At 55.1% G+C, this 22,211-nt stretch overlaps 1 protein-coding gene across 2 annotated transcripts; it reads left to right on the forward strand.

Moving 5' to 3' along the window:
- Positions 1–2,051: 2,051 nt before the first annotated feature.
- Positions 2,052–21,931, forward strand: pot (zona pellucida domain protein papillote). 2 transcript variants are annotated; one of them, XM_033474624.2, is made up of 5 exons: positions 2,052–2,280; positions 15,274–15,610; positions 16,085–16,241; positions 16,557–16,914; positions 16,993–21,931. In XM_033474624.2, exons 2-5 carry the CDS (start codon positions 15,274–15,276, stop codon positions 19,336–19,338), a joined length of 3,198 nt encoding a protein of 1,065 aa, XP_033330515.2. In that variant the 5' UTR covers positions 2,052–2,280; the 3' UTR covers positions 19,339–21,931. The 2 variants fall into 2 exon arrangements, with proteins under 2 accessions (XP_033330515.2, XP_033330516.2); XM_033474625.2 differs by lacking the exon at positions 2,052–2,280 and adding an exon at positions 12,504–12,823.
- The last annotated feature ends 280 nt before the right edge of the window (positions 21,932–22,211 follow it).

Consider the following 22,211-nt stretch of genomic DNA (forward strand, 5'->3'; position numbering starts at 1 on the left):
GAGCATCGGTATTTAAAGGATCCCTTATACCCTTTCACTGTCCGCGCCGCGAGCCGCGCGCTCCTCCGGACATTTCCTCGCGTCACTCGCGTTCCAACGCGACGACGTCCCGGCTCGCGGGATCTCGTTACGATAATTACACTCCCTCTATCCTTTCCCTGCTTTCTCTCCGGAGCGAATCTCCGATCGCGATTCGCAAGGGCTACGACCGTCGAGTACCCCGACGCTTCCGAATTCTTCCGGATCTTTCGGTCGTCGATGCGTTCCCCGAAATTCCAGCAAAATCATCCTGGTCTTTCGCGCCGTTCTCTTACAATTCTATCGCGATAAAAGTCCGGGGCGATTTCGTCGCTGCACCGAAGGGAAACTTACCCGAGTCGGAGATTCGGGTCTTGGCAAGTTTATCGTTGAACGATCGTTATCGTATCGCAGAAAATGAAACCGCGTCGGATCGCTCGAAGCGATCGATCGCCGTTGCCGTGTTGCCACGTGTCCCGAGGCGTCCCGAGAAGATTTTTAGCGGATAGATAGGTACGCGAGGACACGATCGCTTTTTTTTAGTAAAACGTATAATATATCGTACGATGTCGGGGAAAGTTGTAAATTCGCTTCGTTTCCGTTAGAAAGTTCTCGAACACACCATCGTTGTCTCGCAGAAATCGTCCAGTTGGCCAGCAATTTGCTCGCCAACGGCGCAGGTTCTCGTCTTCGTCGACGGTAGAAATTCTACCCGAGAATCGACACCGCGTTCGCAAAATAGGCTCCGTGCGCGCGCTCGTTTGCCAGCGTGTTCGCAGCTTTTCACGGATACGTCGCTCGTCGAACGTCGCGAACGCGAAGCGTCCGAGCCGCGACCGTACCCGGCTAGATTTTCGCGACGACTCGTAAACGCGAGGAGACTCGTTTTACAACCTCGCCGCGTCGTTCCCCGTCTCGGGATCGAAAATTCTCATCCTCGCCGGTCGGATGTGAAACTTTCGCGTAGGCACTTTTCGAAAACCGCTGGGAGAACGAAAGTCGCCGAGTCGCGACGAGCCGGGACCAAAGGGAGGGGGAACCTTTGGGCGTGGGTGTTTCAAGGTCTCCTGCTCGCCGTTTACGGGTGTATGCAAAACCAGATACGGATTACGGAGTAGCGACACGGCGATGAACGAGACCGAAAGATTTCGAGAGAAGAGTGCGCGCGTGCGCGCGTACGCGTGCGCGAGAGAGAGACCGAGCTTGGCCGATCGGTCCTGCCGCGAATCCGGGACTCGGAGACCGATCGGTCGTCGATCGTGAAACGATCCGAGGATCGATGGAATCCGATGTACCCGATGGTCGTGCGAACGATCGATTTCGTAAGTTTGTCGAAAGCGAGAACCGAATCGCGAGCATCTTTAACTCGCGCGTACGACTTTCGTTTCTTACAACGAACGAGCTCCTGTACGAATTTTTTCATTATCCTGTTATTTCTTTTTTTACACAATTTATACAGCCGTTTCCTAAAACCTCGCCGAACGACGTCGACGCGACAGAGTCGATGGTCGAGTGTACGAACCGGACCGTGCGTCGAGCTTGCGCAACTTTCGAAATTGTCATCTTATCGGAACCCGACTCGGCGATTTCTGCGAGTCGATTTCTACCTTCGAGAATTCGAATGCCAATTACATTAGAAGTTGCGGCTTTTCGCGAGCCCGAAAGCGACCGCAACGTTTCGGAAGAATCTGTGGTCGCCCGGGCGAGGCGGCGATTATCGCGAACCGCGTCGCGCGCGGCCCTCTTCGCCGAACGATTCTCGAACGTCTTTTCGAGCTTCGGAGCCTCGGAGCAGCTGAAAAGGAGCAGCATCTCGCGTTGGACCGGGGAGAGCGCGTAGCCGGAGCAGAGGCCAGAGGGGCCCCGATCGCGACGTAAGGCCGCGCGCGATCGCGATACACTCGCAGGCGTAAATAGGTGGGTGGCAGAGGTAGGCAGGAAGGATAGCCGTTCGAAGGCGAGTGCCTTGGAACGAGAGAGGGAGTCGAACCGAACCGAGCCGAGAGCCGAGAGCCGAGAGCCGCGAGCCGAGAGGTCTCTCCCGTCGCGGGTAGAGGTAGAACGGAACGCCGACCGCCGAGTCGGCACTGAAAAGCGACGAAGCGACGAGCGAGTTCAGTCGCGGCCGCGCGATCGCGTCGGACGATATTTAGGTGCGCGGTGGAACTCGACGACCGGAACGTGATCTAACCGCCGAGTGGCTCGAAAAACGAGACCGCGTCCTCGCACGCGTCGCCTGCGACCAGCCTCTGGCCTGACAAGGTAGGAGAAACTACCCGCGATACGCCGCACCTACGGCCGAACTCGTTGCTCGATTTTGGCTCGGTCCCAGCTCGGTCCTGGTTCCGCGCGCGCGCGACGCCGTTCCTCGAACGCCGAACAGCCGGGCGCGACGCGCGACAAGAGAGAACGGAGTCTGCCGACTGCATCGGCGAACAATGGTCGCCGCGGTGGGTTCCGTTCGGGTCGAGCCAACGGTCGCCGCTGATCTTGGACAAAGACGTTCCTGGTAACACCCGCTCGAATTCCACGGGACCGATCCTCCGCGTCTCTTTCGCTCTTCGCCCAATTTCCCCGTCGGCGACCCTGCGCGACTTTTCTTTTCGAGATTCGGCTCTCCGCCGTGTGTCCCGTTTCCACGGAACGGAAAGGACGAACGATTCCGTTCGTTCGGGGCTGGAAAAAAGTCTGGCGGCGGGTCCCCGTTGATCGCGGCCGTTAATTACTTTCACCGAACGATCGCGGAGGAACCGCGCGGGTCGCAGAATCGAAAGCGGCGGCTCGAAACTCGAGACTCCGGACTCGGGGTATCGGCTCTCGCGATCCGCTCGATCGAAATAAATCGCTGCATGCTCGGCTATATCGCACGGGGCACGGCGCGCAGGGAGGTCCCCGGCGCGTTCCGGCGGCTTCTACGTTTCGGCCTTAAAACGGCGAAACCGCGCGGATAAACGACCCGGCTTCGGCTCCGGTTCCGACACCGGGTGCCGCCCCCCCGTCGAAAACCGGTCCTGCCCGCGGCTCGCGGCTCGCGGCTCCCGGCCGATTTTGCCTGGCGAACGCGCGACCGCCATCTTGGATCCGACGGGGATGACGTCATTGGTACAAGGTAGATAGCACACGCTCGGGCCCGCTCGCCTCGTTTCGCGGTCTCGCTCGCGCTCGCGCCCGATTCTAGCGGCACGGCAGCTAGAGATGGGAACGGAGCCTGCGCGGCCAATAGCGACGCTTCGACGACCGAGCATCGATATTCCGCCTCGCCTCGCCTCGCCTCGCCGCCGACTCTGACTCTGACTTTCTTGAACCGTGCTCCCGCTGCCGTGTTGCCGCTGCCGCCGCAGCCGCTGCCGGGCCTACGAACCTCTTCAAGGGCTTGCCCGTGGCTCCTCTGTTCGCTCCGAACAATCTGCCTATCGCGGTCTGCCCGGAGGGGAATCGCCTCGACGATTTTAAACGCGACCGTTTCAAAGACGCGGCGGCTATTGGGTCTTTCGATACGCGATCGAGCAGCAGCAGCAGCAGCAGCAGCAGCAGATTCGGTATCGCGCGGCCAAATAATGCTCATCGTTTGCCATGCGTGTCAGAACTTTTCGTTCGCCGATCGTTGCGTTTGTTCGCCTTTTATTTACCCGAAGCCTATCGATCCTTTTACACCGCGATCTGTCCGGATAACCCGGTTATACGATTTCGTAGAACGGCGAACAGCGGCGGAAACGTTGGCCCGCCGCGGTTTATTTGGCCAGCCGTACGATTTCGTTTTTTCCGAGCTCCGTGAACCGGCGGATACCGTTCGTAGAAACTTGCGCTTTCGTTGCTCGGACGATCGATCCTTCTCGTCGTCGTCGTTTGTATACGCGTTCCACGCGTTCGCACCGAGTGCTCTCCATTACGAAGATTACGGAATAATCTCATCCGTTCCGAAGAGATCGCGCGTTTCGATCCGCGGCGATACGAATGTTTGGAGCGTTTACACTTTCCATCGGTGGATTATATCCCGGCTTTGTATTCTCGACGGGCCGTTCCGATAATTTGCAGCGACCTTCGGGTCGGATAGGATCGGCGGTCTTCGAAGACGAGGAGCGATCCTAGGCGTGTTCTTCTTTCTCGTTTCCTCGTTCGACGACGGAAACGGTGATTCCAGTCATCGGACTGTTTAAACGAATTTTATTTTCACCGCCACCGAACGGTACGGTAAGTTTCTTTTTCCGCTGGATGCGACCTCGAGCGAAACTGCAAACGGGTTTCTCCGGGTTTCGCAATCGGCCGCAGTCGTTGCTTCGATCCGATCGCCGCCTGAAATCTTTCGCGTTCTTTTTAAGGATCCGTCCGCGCGTATCTCGTACGCGACTTCATAATTCGGAGGCCTCTTAGCGAGCGCGAGATTATCCACGATCGAACGACGATCGTAAGATCGATACGGTTGTGCGTGTGTGCGACCGATATCAGCAAATATTTCCGCGGGAAACCGCAGAAAAAAAGAGGGGTGCGGGAGATCTTTGTAGAAAGTCGTCTCGAAAGTTCTCGTTTCGAACGGAAAGATCGAATTGTTCGCGATGTTGGAAGTAGCAATTTAGCGACACGTGCTTATTAATACTTTCTTCCCGCGTTCGGCGAGTAGACGCTGTTCCATCGAAGATCCGAATCTTCCTCGACCGGATTTCACCGAGAGCTCGTTCTTCCAAGTTTTGTTTACGTCGTATCGTAGAATACCGTATCCGCTTTTGCTTCGAAAGCTGGACGAGGAAACGTTGGCTCGCGGCACCGATCGAGTCGTCGGACGAAACCGAGAGAAAATTCGCGAGGTTTTGCGAAATCGCCTAACCGATTCGCTTCTAGTTTCCATCGACCGATCGCGGCCCGCGGCTCGCGTGATTCCGAGAGCTGCTCGGTTTCCGTTCGGTCGCGCAACAGCGGACTAAATCGTATAATATTCCGTTTTTTTGTCACGCTTCCGTTATCCGGCCACGATAACGAAACCCATTTTCGACGAACGACGAACGACAGCGTGTTATCGAACGTCGACCGTCGAACGTCGCGCGTCGCGGAGAAAGGCTTGGTTCGACTTCGCGGCTGCGTTGGCTCGCGGCGCGTCAAATGCCGTTCTTACGCAATTTAACGGTTGCAGCGCGATGTCGTAAGTCGACGACATTCGTTCGTCCGTCCGAGCATCGCGGGTTGGCATCCGAGCGGCTTGTTTCGCGACGAGCGCGAGGCGATTTATGGAAAACGATGAAACGAAAATGAAAATGGCAATGGGAACGATATCGGTGTTAACGTCGCGCGTTATCAACGACGCCAAACTTTTCGTGGAAGATCGATTTTCTCGGTTTAGGCGCGTTACACCAGCATGGCGTTCGTTCGGGGCGCCGATATTCGGCGATCGGTCCGCGAGAGAATAAAAAAGCGCGCCGGTTTTGAAAATGTTCCATCGCCTGTTCCATAACTTCGATGTCGCTTTTTAAAACATCTTGCTTCGTCCGTTGGTAAATCGAGAGTTTTACGCGTTCGTCCACGCGCTATTTCGAAGCCGTGAAAACGCGAGATCGACGATATCGCGTGTCATCGTTTCAAGCGGACACCGAGAGTTCCCGATATTTTCCTGTGCCGCGGGTGCTCGCCTTTATCGCGCGAGACTCTTCTTTGCGTCCGCAGCCGTTCGTTACGGTGCGTGGAACTACCGTTTCATCGCCGTTTCGGTACCGCAATTATTCCGACAGGTAGTCGTTTCGAAAAGCCGCGTTTCGATATTTCCTGTAACGGCACAGCGCCGCTAACCGATAGTTTCCGAGCGTCTTCTTTCCGCGTCGTGCCGCGTCCCATCCGCGCGCGCGTACACCGCTGCAACAATCTGTACCATAGCGAGTGGATAAGAGTCGCGAGACGCGCGAGACACCGGATAAATGCTGTCGCTCGACAAATTCGCGTTACCTGTTTGGAACGAGACCCGGTCGTCCGTCGAGGAAAGTTACGTCCAGCGAAAGCGTACAGTCGTCGCAGAGCTTCGGGGCGCGTTTCTTCCAAAAGCGATCGGGGAGCGTCGGAAACTGCGAACACATCGGAAACATACGATAAAAAGCAATCGAAATTTACGAGCAGAAGAGAAACGATGGAAAAGGAATAATTTGGTCGGAACGCGCTCGCCTTTGCTGCTGGGTGTCCGCGATCTACGCCGAATCGTAAAATAATCGGAACGCGCCCATTGATCCGCGAAACTTCGTAGAAAGGGGGGTATCCTAACCGTACGCGCGTCGAGAAATCGTTCGGTTCGGGTGCGGGATTTCGGAACGAATAAACGAACAAACGAACGAATACATGCGTAAACGATAAAAGTATGAAAAGCTGCGCGCGCGACTGCACGCAACGGGGCGTGACAAGCTCGAACCTAACGGTCCCTGGTCTCGGAGCTAGTCGATCCGTGTTCCGCCGACGTTCGCTCTTGGAAATTCGGAAACGCGAACGCTTGCTCTTTCGATCGCGAGCGTTCTCCGTTCCGTTCCGTTCCGTTCCGTTTTGTATCGTTCGCGTGGCAAGAGCCGATAACGCGGAGGGTCCGTTGCGAACACGCGGGCGGAACACGCGAACCGAAACGATCCTCGAGAAACGCTACCAGTTTCGAGTCTCGAGTCTCGAGCGAGCGCGCGTCTTCGTCGCGTTTGTCGGCGTATTCCTCGGAGAACGCGCGGAAACGTTTCGAACGAAAGCTGCGAACTTCCTGGCCGGACGAAAGGGTACGAGATTCCAAGGTCGAGATCGTCTCGACGAGCGGAGCGTCGCACGATCGTCGAAAAATGCTCGCGCGACGACAACGACGGGTCTACGAACTCGAACGCGGATCGAACGATCTTCTCGGGATCGCAACGCGCTTGCTCGGTTTGGGCGAGCTGCGACGCGAAATATTAAATATCTCGGGAGAAGAGAAAGTAGACTCGTATCGCTTTCAAATAACGCTCGTACGATCCTTCCGGGAGAGCGCGAAACACCGTTGGACGAGGGAACGCGCGGAAACGCGCGGGAACGAAGACGTTTCGCGATCGCGCGATCGAATGTTATCGATCCGAGGAGTATCGAAGGGTCGACGATTTCGCGCGTCCGAGCCGAACGTCGCAGAATTCGAGCCAACGATCGCCAGGACGCGTCTCGAGGTCGCGAACGTTCGTAAACCGGTTCGTACACGCGGTAACGTACAGTATGCGAATTTGATTTCGACGGACGGTCCGATTCGCGAACCGATCGTATCCCGCGAACGAATTTGTCAAGGGAACCGTTCGTATTTTTAATCGCGTCTCCGGTCGATCGAAGTTCAGTTTCCGGTTGGCAACCATCGATCCGGAACGCGAGCACCGTCCGACACCCTTCGGCCTACAACATCGGTACGCCATTCGTTCGTCCGGTTCGCTCCGATCAAAATCGAAGCGGCCGCCGTGTCGGCGAAACGATTCCTCGTCGCGAAACTTGCGCGTTACACTCCGTTGGAAATGGGCAAAATTATTTTCTAGGCTACGATCAATTTTAACCCTTTTACCGCCGGGCGGAAAAGAGGTGCTCGTGCGAAGATAACCGGCTGAATTTTACGATTTTACTAGGATTTAGAAAAAGACTCTCTCTTAAAAACCAAACGAAAAGCAACATTTACATAATTCAAAAAGCAGCGTGTCAAGGACAAAATAGAGAATAAAACAGCGACGCTAATTTTTCTCTCGTAATGAAATTACACGATTTATAACACTATAAAGCGCGGGCCGATATATTGGCTCTGACACTTTTCGCCAGTGCAGCGTTAAGGGTTAATATTTGCTCGTATCGTCCGCGCGACGAACGTTCGGGTTTGCTAAAAAAAGAGAATCTTGTTTCGATCCTTTTAATAGATTTCGTCGAGCATCCGAATCGGATGCAACATCTTCGAACGGTCGATTTTCAATTTTGTAACCTCGACGCGTCCTCGTTTTTCCAAATTCGACCGCGCGTACAGCGAGCCGATGTATTGGGTTGGCAACTAAGTAAAAATGCCGATTTGTTCGATGAAATAAAAGAATTTTGTTTTACTTGGAACGAAGTTTAATCTGTAATGTATTTTCCATTTTGTTCGACGACCTTTCGCCGTCTCTCCGACAACTTGAAAATTCCACGCTCGTAAAAAGTCTGATCCTCTTTTCGGTCAAAAACTGAGTTAAGCGAGATTTTACAGCGTCATCGTCGGAGTTGTCCAGGGATCGAAATAAGTGGTGATCCGATGGCGCGAGATCGGGGCTATATGGCGGGTGTAACATCGATTCCCAAGCAATATCCATGAATTTTTGCCGAGTGGACAAAGACGCGCGCGGCCTAGCATTGTCCTGCTGGAAAATCACACCTTTACGATCGACCAATTCTGCTCGCTTTTCCTTGACCGCTGCATTCGATTTGTCCAGTTGCTAACGTTCGCGGATAATAAAAAATAAAATAATAATAATAATAATAATTTTATAATATAACATTCACGGAGAGATATGATAAAAATGGGAGTGGGAGACATCTATAACTGAAATCGGCAATCACTTAGTTGCCAAGCCAATATTTATTGGTTTTCCGGCTCCCTCGCGCGGGCTCCGTTTAAAAATGACAAATTGCTCCACTTTCCAGAAACTTGCGAAACCAGATGTTCCGTATCGCTGTGCGTATTTTACGCGAAGCTGCCGGTAAACTCGTCCAACGAAATAAGTTTCCGCGCGACGATCGACGATCGACGATCGACGGCAAAACTGTTCGGAATCGAAGAAATCGTTGTCCCAGCCAGAGCGCAGCTAGTTCTATCTCGTTGAAAATCGAAACTTGTTAAACAGTTTGCCGAGCGTTGCTCGCGCAAGGGCAACAGCTTACGGCTTATAGCTTACGGCTTACGGCTTATGGCTTGCGCGGAGGCGCAGCAGCGCGGGCACAGGCCGAGTGCCGCGTGTGCGTGGCCAGTGAAAGTCGAGTGTTTGCGCAACGAGACAACGTTGTGTCTCTCCTTCGGATACTGGTTCGACTTTAAAGGCTCGAGGCTCGACGCCTGTCTCCTGTACTCGACTACTTCGAGCAGGCCGAGAGTCAACGTCGCTCCGGTCTTGTCACGCTCGCCGCGTTCCTTTTTCCAATCCGGAGTCGATACGTTTTTGCGACCCCCGCGACCCCACCCCCTTGTCTTATCGTCGGCTCGCCGTTCGAATGCCCGACCTTTGCACGCGATTCGTCGGTTGCGATCGACGATCGGCGATCTCGGATCCGTCCGAGCAACGTTGTTTCCGATCTCGCTCGAACAAAGGCTGGCGGACGGCTTTTCGACGAGAACAGCGGCAACGCGGCGGCGTTGTTTTCCCACCGCGTCCAAGTCCGGGACCGTTCTCGAAGAACTTGACTGTGGAACTCGACTGGAACCGTCCGCGCGACCGTCGACGGTTCGAACGCGTCGCGCGTTTCGGCTCGTTATTCGATCGAATCGTTCGATCGGAAAACCTGCGCGATCGGCTTTCGTTCGCTCGACTCGAGCATCGATAAGATTCGCGGAATAAATTGCGGGGCTTAGTGTAAAAGAAATAGAAACGCGTGTGCGAAGTATTGTTTTGAATTATTTTCAGTATTTTTACAAAAGTTGTCATCACACTGGACTTATTTTTATAAGTGCGAAAGAATAGTGCAGTTTTGTAAATTATATTATATTATAATATAATATTATATTATATGATACCACAGTTATTTAAAAAATTTGAAACAAAACACGATTTCCGAGGACCTAATCACTCCTATCGATGACGAAAATGAAATTGAACCGATGTATTTTCATATAAATTACTTATACTTATGTTTCAAGATGTACCGATTATTTTTGTATTTTATGAATATTAAAATAAAAAATACTTAAATCAAACCTTTATATGAAATATGTTCATGGTATAAATTATTATTATATACGTAATTTATTCAACAATTTTAGTAAATCACTGTCCTTTCGAAACGTCGCTTCGGTAAAATATGTCAGTCATTTTTCTAAACTATTTATTTCGAAAGTGGCTTGACGTTTATACGAAATTATTTATACCGACGAAAAATATCGGTATCCCGAGACAACGAATACAAGTAAATCTTCTCGAAAGTTAGCATCCATATTTTGAAACGCGTCGAAACGCGAACCATTAAATATCTCGACTTAAAAACAGAGCGACTTGTGCCGCTTTCAAGATAAACGGTTCGTATATCCGAAAAGAACGTCGCCTCGATCCGCCGGAACGACCGCGACCTCTGCACAGAGTCCGCAGGGTTAAATCCCCGGAGATATTTTCAATGGGACTATAAAAACGGGGTTCGGCCATTGTTTTCCGCGGCGCTCGGTTCGATCGAGACCGACGATTAGAACCGCGATATCCATCGGCGGTATTGGTACCAAGGACGAGACGCGTCGCCTCTCGCGGAGAATCGCGCGGAGTCGCGGCACCGAGGAGGAACGATCGTGTGGGAGCCTGTTCGCGACGCGACATTCCTCGACGAATCGGAAATTGCGAACACGTACGGCGTCACCTACACGAAATATGCGTGTAGGATCGACGAGTTAGGCCGATTCGGCTGGCTTCGGACGTGATCGACGAGACAATGGGTTTCTTCGAAAGCCAGTTTAGGAGAGGAACGATCGGCTCGCTCGACGCGCTCGAGTCCGGCTCGATCGCTGCGCGGATTATTCTTTCGGAATTATCGAAATTCTCGAGACTTTCTTCGACCACGGGTTTATATAGCCGCGAGGTTGAAACGGAAATGGAGAGAAAGGACGAAAAAACAAATTCGACAAGGATATAGAAATTCTATTCCGATTCGAAGCTAACGGAACAACGTTCGATGGAATATCGCTAGAAAAATGTCCGTCGCGAGTTAACCTGGACAGAGTATGGCAATGGGTTAACGACGGGTTCGACGTTGATCCCGTTCGGTCGGTTGTCGCTGGCTCTTTCGCGCATTCTTAACGAGCGACGCGCGCGCGCGCGCGCGCGCGTTCTACGAAAACGGCTCGTTAAACTCGATTCGGCGGACCGAGTGGAAGAGCACCGGTGGACGCGCGATCCGTAAACCGTGAAAAAGGAAAACGAACTTCTGTTTGGTGTTCCGATTCGCAAATTAGCGGGCGAGAACGCGCGAATCTCGAACACCCGCGATCCATTTTCGAGACGTCGACGCTCGTTCTCGGGGCCGCCAGCTTCCCCGGCGCCAAGGTCGGGCGACCTTCTTCGAAAATTGGGCCCCGGTCGTTGCGCAACGGATAATTCGAAAGTAAACGGATGGCGGAGGATTTATTCGAAAGCGCGCGACGTTGGAAGCCGTTGGCAGCTCCGAAAACGGAACAGCCGCTGACATTTGAAGTTCGAGCAACCGCGAAAGCGTCGGGAGGGGTCCCACGGAGACTTTTATTCTCGGTTTCTACGCGAATTTCGCTTCAGTTCCTTCCCGATAGCATTTTTCTCGGGAACCTTCGAGCATCGTTTTCGCCGTCCGACGCGTTCGAGATCCTTCTCGAAGCGGGGGCACTCGTTTCTCGAAACGCTAATTACGACCGTCGCGTAACGTCGAGCGGATCCAACGCGCGCGAGCAGGTGAAAGTCCCAAGAAAATCCATTATTTCCATTATCCGAGCAGACGAATGGGCGAGGAATCGACCGCCGGCCACGAATTGGCCGTTAACTTTATCGAAAACTTTCGCGTCTCGCGCGATGGAGAAACGAACGCCTCGCGATTCTCGACCGCGATAGAATCGTAGAAACTTCGTAGAAAGCCGATCGAAATTGAATCGAGAGGAGACGACGAAAACTTCGAAGGATTCGACGAATATCGCCGCGTCGTGCTCGGCCGATCGAAACGTCGAACATTTTTATTTCGCTGCCGTGTCTCGCGATTCGTCGACGAAACGAGAGACTCTCGTGCCGGCGATGATAATCGTTTGTAGTTAATTTGCCATCGAGACACACGCGAGCCGTTGTAATTTTATACCTTTTTGTACAACGACTTCGACCCGTCGACGGTTCGAGAAAAACGCGAGTTGCGTAACGTCGAAGGAATCGCATTCGATCGCGTTACTTTATCCTCGCATCGTACTTCGCGCGTTTACGCGCGTCCAACCGGATCGTGAAAATCGACGAAATCGTCGATTGGACGATCGCAACGATTTAATCGCGGCTGTTCGGACGTTCGTCGCGTGCGCGGATTTTTCGAACGCGAGAAAACGTATAAATCGACGAGCCGTTTTCTTTGGTCGGACGCTTGCTTTTACTCTCGAATCTCGAACGGTTCGTTCGGCTGTCATCGTCGAACCGTCGCGAGTCGCGCGTCGCGCGTCGCGCGCTCCAATCGAAAGAATCGGTCGAGGTCTCCGCGAGAAGAGAGCGGGTGCGCGCGCGCGCGAGAGACCGGAAACGGCCGAGGTCGATGCAGCGTCATTCGGTGATTCCTCGTCTCGCTAAATCATCCCGCGATCGTTCACGTTCGCGTCGACGTCTACGGTTGAAAGGTGCGCGAGAGCGATGGACAATAATTAAAGAGAAGCAATGTCCTGCCGCGTCGCATAGCACGGCATAAATCGCGTTCGAGCGTCGACGTTTATCGCGTCGGTTATTATTTCGTCCGATCGATTCGCTCGCGGCACGTTCCGCCGGAGATCGCGAAGATCCGATCGAGTTTCGCGACTTCTCGTTCGCGATCGGTCGATCGACGGTTGACCGTTTTCGATTTTTCGGATCACCGGCGCGCGAGCGTTCCGGCGAGGATCGACGGACAAGGAGAAGAGTTTCGAATCGTCCGAGCACCGATGAACGTAAGTCGATGCTTCTCGAAGACTTTTCGAGAGCGACGTCGCTTCTCGGTTCTTGATACGACCGATATTGGACGAGAAATCTGCCAACGGAACTAAATTACGCCGCTTAAATATTGGGAAGTACGAACGTATTCGCGGATCGTCCGTTGTACGTTGTACCGCACCGCGGATTTCTCGCATCTTCTCGCGACAGAGATCGGTGCGTTGAAAACGTTGCGCAACCGTACGTGTTGCATTCGAAGAATTTAGTCGGTCACGGCGGTGCGCGGATTTTCCAGATGAAAGAGAACGCGCGAGCGAACGGGATCCGCCGACGTTGTTTTCGTTTCATTTTCACGATCGGCGATCTTCGGAAAGTTTCCTTCGATGCGACACGATCGATGCTAAACGAGCCGACGAGCCGTTGCGTTAAATCGCAAGGCCGTTTTCTTACTTGGTTCTCGCGCGCAAAATATCGCGCGTTCGGTTCCCGTTCGACGGGACACCGGCGAGGGACGATTCGACTACCCTCGATTCGACGTCTTCGGACGAAAGTTCCGTCGAACGGAACGGTAACCGGAGAAGAAGGGCGAAGAGAGGACGACCGAAACGCGCGCACCGGTTCGCCGCTGGTTCTCCGTCCGCGTAGAGTCCGAAGGGAACATTACCTTCTGTTCTAGCGGCGTCTAACGGTGCGAGCGCATCGAAGCGTGCCAGGCCAGAACTTTCCTTCGCGGCTCTGGATCGCGTAATACGCGAACGGCAAAAGGTTTTTCGGACGGATAGGGAAGCAACGAGACTCGAGATACGATCCTGCGAAGCGTGTGCATCGACGAATGTTACAAATTTTCGGATTCGTCGTCGCGTTTCAATTTCAGCTGTTTTTCTTTTTTTGTTTATATGTCCGAAAGATCGAGTCACCAGCTCCGCTGGCCCGATTTCAAAAATTCCTGGTCTTAATTACAACCCGGCCAACGATTTCTCGAGGAGGTTGCATCCGGCCAAAATTATAAATCATTTGTTCGCGAGCAATTTTTACCAACGACGGATACTTGTACCGTTTTGTGTTTCGTTTACACGTTTTAGTCGTAACCGCGTGACCACAGAATCTTCCCGGAACACCGATCCGTTCTACGATCCATCCTCTCGATTCGCGACGACCGCGTTCCATCGTTGCGCGCTTATCCTTAGAGAGGCGTACGCGAGCCACGGTCGATTAAAAATTTGCAGTCTACGCGTACGCAAGGATCTCGTCGCGTCGCGTCGCGTCGATAGGATGATCGAGTCGCGTACAGGAAACGGTGACTGCATCTGCTCGAACGGATTTATATCGAATGACGTTTAGAGTGACTCACGCGGTTGCGCACTCGCCGCGACGATCTGTTAATTCTTAATCGATCGGACCGAAACGAGCATCGAAATTCGCGCGTTCGTGGACCGGTTTACGGTAGTCGGTACGACGAACGCGTACCGTAAACTCGGACAAAATCGCGGCTCGTCGAAGGCGCGAAACGCGAGTTATTATCGCAGGAAAGTCCGGAAAAGTCCAGTTTACGAAAGCGACTTGGGAGCGACTCGGGAGTGTCGTCGTCCGGAACGCCGCTTCTAGCAGGCTCGAAGCGTTCCTCGATGCGCCGCGTTCCTCCATCGTCTCGAGCGAAATTCGAATCGTTTGGACGAATTCCAAAGAAGTCGTTCCGTTGGAAAAGAGCGGAAGAAACGCGCGAACGAACGTTCGCCGATCGACGAACGCGGAAAGCGAGAAAACCCGAGCCGGAATGGAATGCGCGTTTGAAAATCGCGTATTCGAAAAATTGAATGTTCCGAATTCGAACTGGTCGCGACACCGTCGTTCCCGCGATCCGCGAGTATCCAGCGGCGATAATACCGTTCCGTTTCTCCGCGAAACAAAGATCGTTGGCAGCGGCCTAGACTCGGGCGTAGCTCGAATCCGTGAACGGTGAACGTCGACTTTGAATTCCACCCGCGAACGTAACAATCCGAGTCGACATTGGAGCTCGCGAATCGCCGCGAGCCGCGGCCAGGCTCTTTACGCTCGCGCTTACGCCTCGAAGGGAGATATCACGGTGCGGCGCGGCGCGGCGCGGCACGCCGTTCCAGTTATTGCTCCAGTCCAGGTCCGGTTGCGTTCCTATCTCGCGCGTCAATTCCGATCTCGAAGCGAAAAATCCGCGCACGGATTATCGCCGGGAACAAAGCCGGGCAACACCCTCGCCCGCGCCCAGTCGGCGACGCTCGCGATCGACGATCGTCGAACCGAGAAACTGGAATTGAACTGTTCGCGAAGGAGGATCGCCTAAAACTTGCCGAGAACATTTCTTTTCGGCGTCGATCGGTCGTTTCTCGCGCGTATCGCGAGAAGAATCGTAGATGTAGCCGTATTCGTAGATCGACGAACCTAAACCCGATCGCGTCCGATTCTCGTCTCTGATCTCTCGTTTGATTTCCAGATGCTGGCGAGGCTGCTGGCGGTGCTCTGCACGGCGCTTCCTCTGGCGCTGTCGCAGAGCAACTACGCCTCGCAAGGTAACAGCATCGAGTACCAGCCCGGGCTTCCACCGAGCACGATTCTGAACGGCAAGGTAACCAAACTGGACGACATCTCGTCGATGATATTTCTGAATCGCACCAAGGCGTACCTGAATTGCAGCCAGGGTAGCATGCAGGTCGAGCTGAAGTTCGAGGAACCGTTCTACGGGGTCGCCTACGCCGACTTCGATCGGAACAGCGCGTGCATATTCAAAGGCCGCGGATCGACCAGCGCCAAGTTGGAGCTGCCTCTAAAAGGTGCGAGAGATCCGATCGTCCCGAACGCGCTTTCCCGTGCTTTCCCGTCCTCCGCGCGCGCGCGCGCGCGCGCGTCATCTTTTACGAGCTTGTCCCAGCGTGGACGCGCGCGACAGCCTGGAAGCCCACGCGTCGAATAACGCGCTTTTACGCCGTCTCGAAGAAAACAACTTTTCTCTTTCTCTCTTTCTGCGCCGTGTGCACGCGGTAATAACGATGCTACCGACGCGGGCAGACGCGAAGATAAACGGCCGACTCGTTTTCTTCGCGTCGCCAACGTTTGTCTCCCGATTTCGAACGAACTCGGGGACAACGGGTCGACGAACTCGTGCCCGGGAAACGTCTCCGTTGGTTCCGACGATAGACGATCACGGTTATAGATTTTCTCCTCGCGTTTCAATGTTTCGAAGCGATAGCCAACGGTTGGCTCGCGCGGCAAGACGGTGTAAAAACTAGAAAGATTCGATGTTCCAGGATGCGGGACGAGGCAGGATCCGCAACGCGTGTTCACCAACAACGTAGTGGTGCGCTTTCATCCGGGTCTCGAAATGGACGGCGACGAAGTTATCACGATAGTCTGCAGATATCCGCCACCCGTGGCGCCCGCCCCACCGAAACCACCCGAGAGCATGTAAGTGATTCGCCTCCTCGAACTTCGTAAGAGCAGCGAAAATCTTCTTCGCGGTTCGAGAATATCCAGGCGCTTTTCAGCACCTGGTTCGGTAACACTGTCCGACGTGAGAAACAATTAATAAAATGCATGCCGCTATATTCGGGAAGCTCTCCTCTATCTTTGAACACCGATTAGAACTTTATAACGTTTTTACTTTTCACGCGATACCTGATTTTTGTCGAAAATTTTGGGTTTTCACACAAAAGTTCGTTCATTTGAAAACACCGAGGGCGATACGGTTCCGTCGCGTTGACTCCGACCGTTTGCCGACAGCATGGCCACCGAGACCGCTTCGCCGCTGCCCGAGCCGCCGCTCAAAGGATTCCAAATTCTGCTGATCATTTGCGCGATCCTGTTCCTCTCGTTGCTGCTGATGGGTCTGGGCTGCTCGTACATGTGCCTGAAGCGCAGGAACGTTCGGGTGATCCACCGGCACCCGTTCGGAAGCGGCTCCGGCTCCGAGATAACGAAGCTATCCGCGTCCTCTCTCAGCAACATCACGATGTTCGAGGGCCTGAAGATTCCTAGGGCCCACGCGCTCCTGCACGCGCCGCCGTCCACCACCGGAAGCGACGCGAATCTGATGATCGATCACTCGTTGCCCAGCGATTATCCGAGCGAGAGCTCCGAGGTAAGTTCGTCGCGAGCGCGCGCCTCGTCCGAGTACATTCCACGAACGAGGTTCCACGAAATCCCCGTCGTTTTACAGGTGGACGAGGAGCCCTCGCTGCCGGTCTCGTCGGCAGGCTCCTACGACAACAAGGCGTTCGTGCATCACGAGAGCCACCAGCTGCAGCGGCAAGAGACGCGGACGAGCAGCTCGCTGTACTCGGAGACGGTGGCGGCCGAGGTCGAGGCGGGCTCGACGACGGCGGCGAACGCGTCCCGGACGGTCGTCGGCCGGCACATGGTCGCCGTGCCGATCGAGCCGAAGTTCGACGTGCAGATGAGGGTGAAGAGAGCCCCGCCGCCGCCGCCGAGCCCGCTGCCGTCGGAATCGGACGCGGCGAGCGTGACGCTCGAGCGGAACCTCACCACGATCCTCGAGAAGGAGGAGTCGAGCCTGACCCGGAGCCTCGAGAGCCCTCCGGCCAGAACGACCACGTTCTCCTACGTGCCGGAACTGCACGGGCCGCCGGGCGGCGGCGTCTCGCTCTCGCCGTCGACGATCTCGCGGCAGCAGACGCCGCCGGTCTACTCGCGGATCCTGCGGAAGCAGGCCGAGCGGGAGACCGCGACCAGCCTGAGCGCGAGCCCGATGGACGAGCGGCGGGTCCCGTCGCCGCAGTCGGCGATCGAGCAGCCGCCGCTCCAGCACCACGAGATCCGGCGACCCCGCTCCCTCGGCTCCCTGAACACCGAGCTGACGGAGAGCCGCTCGCTGACCGAGGTGACCGACCACACGCACGCCAAGTACAGGGTCGCCAGCATCCTGGCGCCGACGCCGCCTCCGCCGCCGCCGATCGCGCCGGTCGCCGCGGTCGCGACCCACGCCGCGATCCAGCACCGGGAGCAGCACCGGCTCTACCGCGAGGAGCTCGCCGAGCCGCTGCTCGAGCCGCGGGTGGTCGCCCCGAGGCGGCCCGAGATCACCACGCACGAGGTGGACGACGTGTTCCTGAAGACCGTCACCGAGAAGAAGACGATCGAGGACGTGGAGCGGCATCGCCGCCAGGTCACCGAGTACATGTCGAGGCCGCAGTCGCAGCCGCCGCCCGACCCCAAGTGGGACGTCACCATCAGGAATTATCCGACGGAGAATCATCTGCCGCCGCCGCCCCCGGAATGGGAGAACTTCTCGGACGCCAGTTCCACGTCGAACCTGACGATCGCGAACGAGTCGAACGCCGCGATCGCGATCGCGATCGCCGGCGCGTCGGGCCCGCGGCCGCTCGACGAGGAGCCCGACGTCAGCATCGAGCCGACGTACACGGCCAGGGCCGAGATACCGTGCAGGCCGACTGCGCTGGCGGCGCGCCGCTCCGTCGACGAGACCGACACGGAGGCGGACGCGGACGCGGACGCCGAGACGGACGCCGATTGGTTCGCCAGGCTGTCCCGGGTCCTCGAGCCCAGATACGCCGCCGAGTTCACCGAGGGCGAGCGCGTCCGATGGCGCGAGATCATCACCACGGACAGCACCCTGAGGACCCTGCTCACCGAGGCGGTGGTCAAGGAGGACTACGAGCTGATCCGCAAGGACGCGAGATACACGAACCTGTTCGCGCCGGCCAAGTGGGACGTGATCATCCGGATCCTGGGCCCGCCGTCGAACCAGGCCGGCTCCGGCTGTTCCTCGCACCTCGGCAAGAACCATCGGTACAAGCGGTCCAAGTCGTCCGAGTGGGACACCAGGTCCCGGCGATCCTCCCTGCCGACGTTGTACGAGTACGAGAGCGACGGAGGCAGCTCCGCCCGCACCCAGGGCCACAGGATTCAGGTGTCGCAGGCCGGCTCCGGCTCCTGCTCCGGCATGGGCCAGCCGAGTCGACCGCGCCGGCTCGGCTCCAGCCACCGCGGGGCCGCGGCCAGCAGCGAGGCCGACGTCCGGTCCATGTCCGAGATGACCGTCAGGGACTTCGTCAGGGTCGACAGGGACGACCTGACCAGCCTGAGCTCGTTCGAGGGCGCGGACTCGCTGGTCAGGTCGCTCAGCCAGCCCAGCCTGGCCAGGAGCGGCTCCGAGTTCACCGAGCACTGGGGCATCCCCTCGGGGATGATGGACCTGCCGGCCTGGGCCGCCGAGGACCCGGACGACCCCGAGGACCCCGAGGAAGGCGCCAGCTCGGTCGAGACCACGCCGAGGCTCCTCCGGAGGACCGATCGGCTCCAAGTTCTCGCCTCCATGGACCACGACCGCGGGCAGACTCTGCTGCCGCACTCGCTCCCCGTGCCCGTGCAGATGCCGATGCAGATGCAGATGCAGATGCAGATGCCGGCCGCCGCGAGATCCAGCCGATACATGGAGAGGGAGCTGAGCAGCGTTCGCGTCACCGAGAGCCAGAGGACCTCCAACTGGTTCCACGACGACTCCGAGCCGGAGATGCAGATCTGACTCCGATCACGAGCCTCTCCGATCCCGGAGATCCTCCCGATTCCGTCCTTGCCTTCATTTTCTATCGAACGAGGCGACGCTGCGTTCACTGCCTATTCTATCGCCAGGTCCTAAGACCGTCGTTCGCGAACTCGCGTTCGCGATACGAATATTCGTTCGACTCGGCGCGACTGTCCGAACGATCGACGAGATGTCGGGTGTACTTCGCGAGGTCGATCGGATCCATCGTTTCGCGAGGTTGTCGCCTGTCGGGACGTGTTTTTAAGGTAGAGACGGAGCGCGAGCAAACTCGCAAGAAAAAAGGCGATTTCGATCCGACGGAGAACGCGAGAAGATTTGCGAAACGATGGATTCGATCTGCGAAGGACGAATTCGTGCGATTCAATTACGAATTTGGTCGGCGAAAGCGCGAATTCGGTTATCGAAACGACGAGCGATCCGACCGGTGTCGACGATCGGACAGTTAACGTCGACGAACGACGCCATTGTCTCCACTTGCCACTCGAAGTAGAAAAAAAAGAGAGAAAATAAAAAGAAAAATAAAGAAGAAAAAGAAAAAGAAAAAAGAAAAGGATCGAGCGGAGCCCGAGAGATCTCGACGTCGAGCACGGGACGCGTCGAGTGGGACTGTAGATTCTGGCGACTCGACCGAACCGTCGACTTAACAAAGACATTAACTCGAGGCAAGCAAGGGTATAACTTTAACGATTAACCGCGCAACAAATTCTGCTTGGCTAACGATCGATCGGACGCCGCGTTCCAAAGATCTCCGCGATCGTTAGAAAACTAACCACCGAGGATGCAATTTTCAGATGTTTAACGCGTTCGCTACGAAATCTCGAAGGCTGAAAATCGCGCGGTTCGCGAACGCGTCCGCGGTTCCGCCGTCTTCGAGGACGATCCATTCTCCTTGTACGTAATAGAAGTTTAATTCGCGTTTGCACGAGAAACGGAATTGCGCGCTCTATCCGTCTCCGTTCGCGTCTCCTTCTGCGTTCTCCGTTCCCGTCTCTCCCTCTCCCTTATCGTTCCAACCGGCAGACAATGGGAATAACGGGGATCGAGTTAGCGAAAGTGTTAAATATTCGGTCGGTGGTACCGCTGCGATAGTAGTCTGTTTAAGTAGGTAACGAAACATACGGTGCTGGGTTATACGCTTCAAACAATAGCTAGGACTTCCTTCTTCAAGACGTACTTAATCCTCTCTCTCTCTCTCTCTCTCTCTCTCTCTCGCATCGGCGTTAAACGTATTCCGCGCGCGCGGTGCGCGTTGCTTCGAACTCGCGAGCAGATACGGATATCGACCGACGCGAGGCGACGAGCAGCGTCCGAGCGGGTCTCGGTCGGCGCCTGTTTTTCTCCGGATTTTCTGTGGTTTTTTGATTTCTCTGGTTTTCTCCAGATTCTCCGCCGCCCGCTTTTCCGGAGCCACAGGTTTTTCCGGCCGGAACCCGCGAAAAACGAGAATGCAAATTCTCGAGAAACGTTTTCGGCTCGCGCGCGTTCGACTCGTCGGTTTCCGTCGCCCCGCGCGCGCGGGGGAGTATCTTAAACCGCGCGTGTTGCCGCAATTTTTGCAGTTTCAACGCGTTCGGTGCAGCGCTAACTTTCACCCGCTTTTCCGAACGCGAAACGGTTCAAGGCTCGCATCGGAACTACGACGATGTTCTCGAGAAACATTCTCGTCCGCGAAGGCTTCAATTTTTAGCATCCGTTTCGCGAATCGACGTCGTGGCAATTTTTGGGACCGGAGACGACGCTGCCACCCGACGCGTCGAGCGCCGATTTTCCTCGATTTTCCGCGTCGAATTTCCTTCGCGAACCGTTTCACGAGAATCTTTGCAAATTGCTTCGTTGCGACGCGTTTTCTAGCGACGTCGAAGACGACTCGTTAAAATTTCCTCGAGAACTGCGAATTCTTTATCGCTTGGACGTTCGGACCGAAACATCGAACGTCGCACGTTCGTCGGTTCGTTTCTTTTCGAACTACGAACGCGTCGGAATCGAGATCAGACTAGACAACAAAAGGTTCTCTTCGATTCGTCGATACGTCCGATCTCTGCGAGCAAGGATAACTCGGTAAATATAATATCGCGTTCGACGTTCCTTCGCGAGGAACGCGCTTCTCTCGTCTTTATCGACGGGCTCGTTATCTATAACACTGCTTTGTTCAGCTTGTATCGACTTAAAAGTACATATATATCGACGTAGAATTACGTCGGAGCGTTCCTTCGTCGAAATGCGCGCGCGAGGAAGCGCAACGATTCGCCATTGTACAGCCGCAAATAGCCGATAACCGAAATGCGATGCGAACGAAATGCGCCCGATTAGAAAAAAAGTGACGAGAGCAAGAGAAAGAGCAACCGGGGGGGGGGGGAACAACGGTACCGGGACGCTGATTTTGCCGCGACTCGATTCGGTTCCACAAATTTCCAAATCGAACACGTTTCGAGAGCGAAACGTCGTCGTCGTCGCTTTCGGCGAGTTTTCGCCAACCGATCGAGTTTTCTATCGACGATTCAGAAATAGTCTGCATCGGTGAGAGTGTAAAATAGGAACGAATTGATAATAAAACCGTGTAAATTGTGAAAAACCTGCGAATCATTTTCACCGTTCGCGTTCGCCGATTCGCGCGCGCGCGCCCCGACGATCCTTCGACCGCGCGCGGTCGGCTTTTAACCTTTTAGGTACGGCTGAATTCTGCGCGAGACTATTTCTCTGGACGACAGAGTCTGATACTGTATATTCTGTCTGTATATACAGGATGTTCCAAAAATGTCTCGCAATCCGAAAGTGGCGGGTTCCTCGGACTATTTCAAGCATCTTCTTCCTTTACAAAAATGTTCTCCGAGGCACCGTTAACGAGTTATCAA

This window comes from Megalopta genalis, chromosome 10 (genome assembly GCF_051020955.1).
Source record: "Megalopta genalis isolate 19385.01 chromosome 10, iyMegGena1_principal, whole genome shotgun sequence".
Lineage (NCBI taxonomy): Eukaryota > Metazoa > Arthropoda > Insecta > Hymenoptera > Halictidae > Megalopta > Megalopta genalis.

What these genes read in the sequence shown, in the direction of transcription:
- pot (XM_033474625.2), top strand. An exon ending in CCGAAACCACCCGAGAGCAT is followed by an intron (nt 16,242 to 16,556) that starts GTAAGTGATTCG and finishes GTTTGCCGACAG; the next exon opens with CATGGCCACCGAGACCGCTT. An exon ending in ATCCGAGCGAGAGCTCCGAG is followed by an intron (nt 16,915 to 16,992) that starts GTAAGTTCGTCG and finishes GTCGTTTTACAG; the next exon opens with GTGGACGAGGAGCCCTCGCT.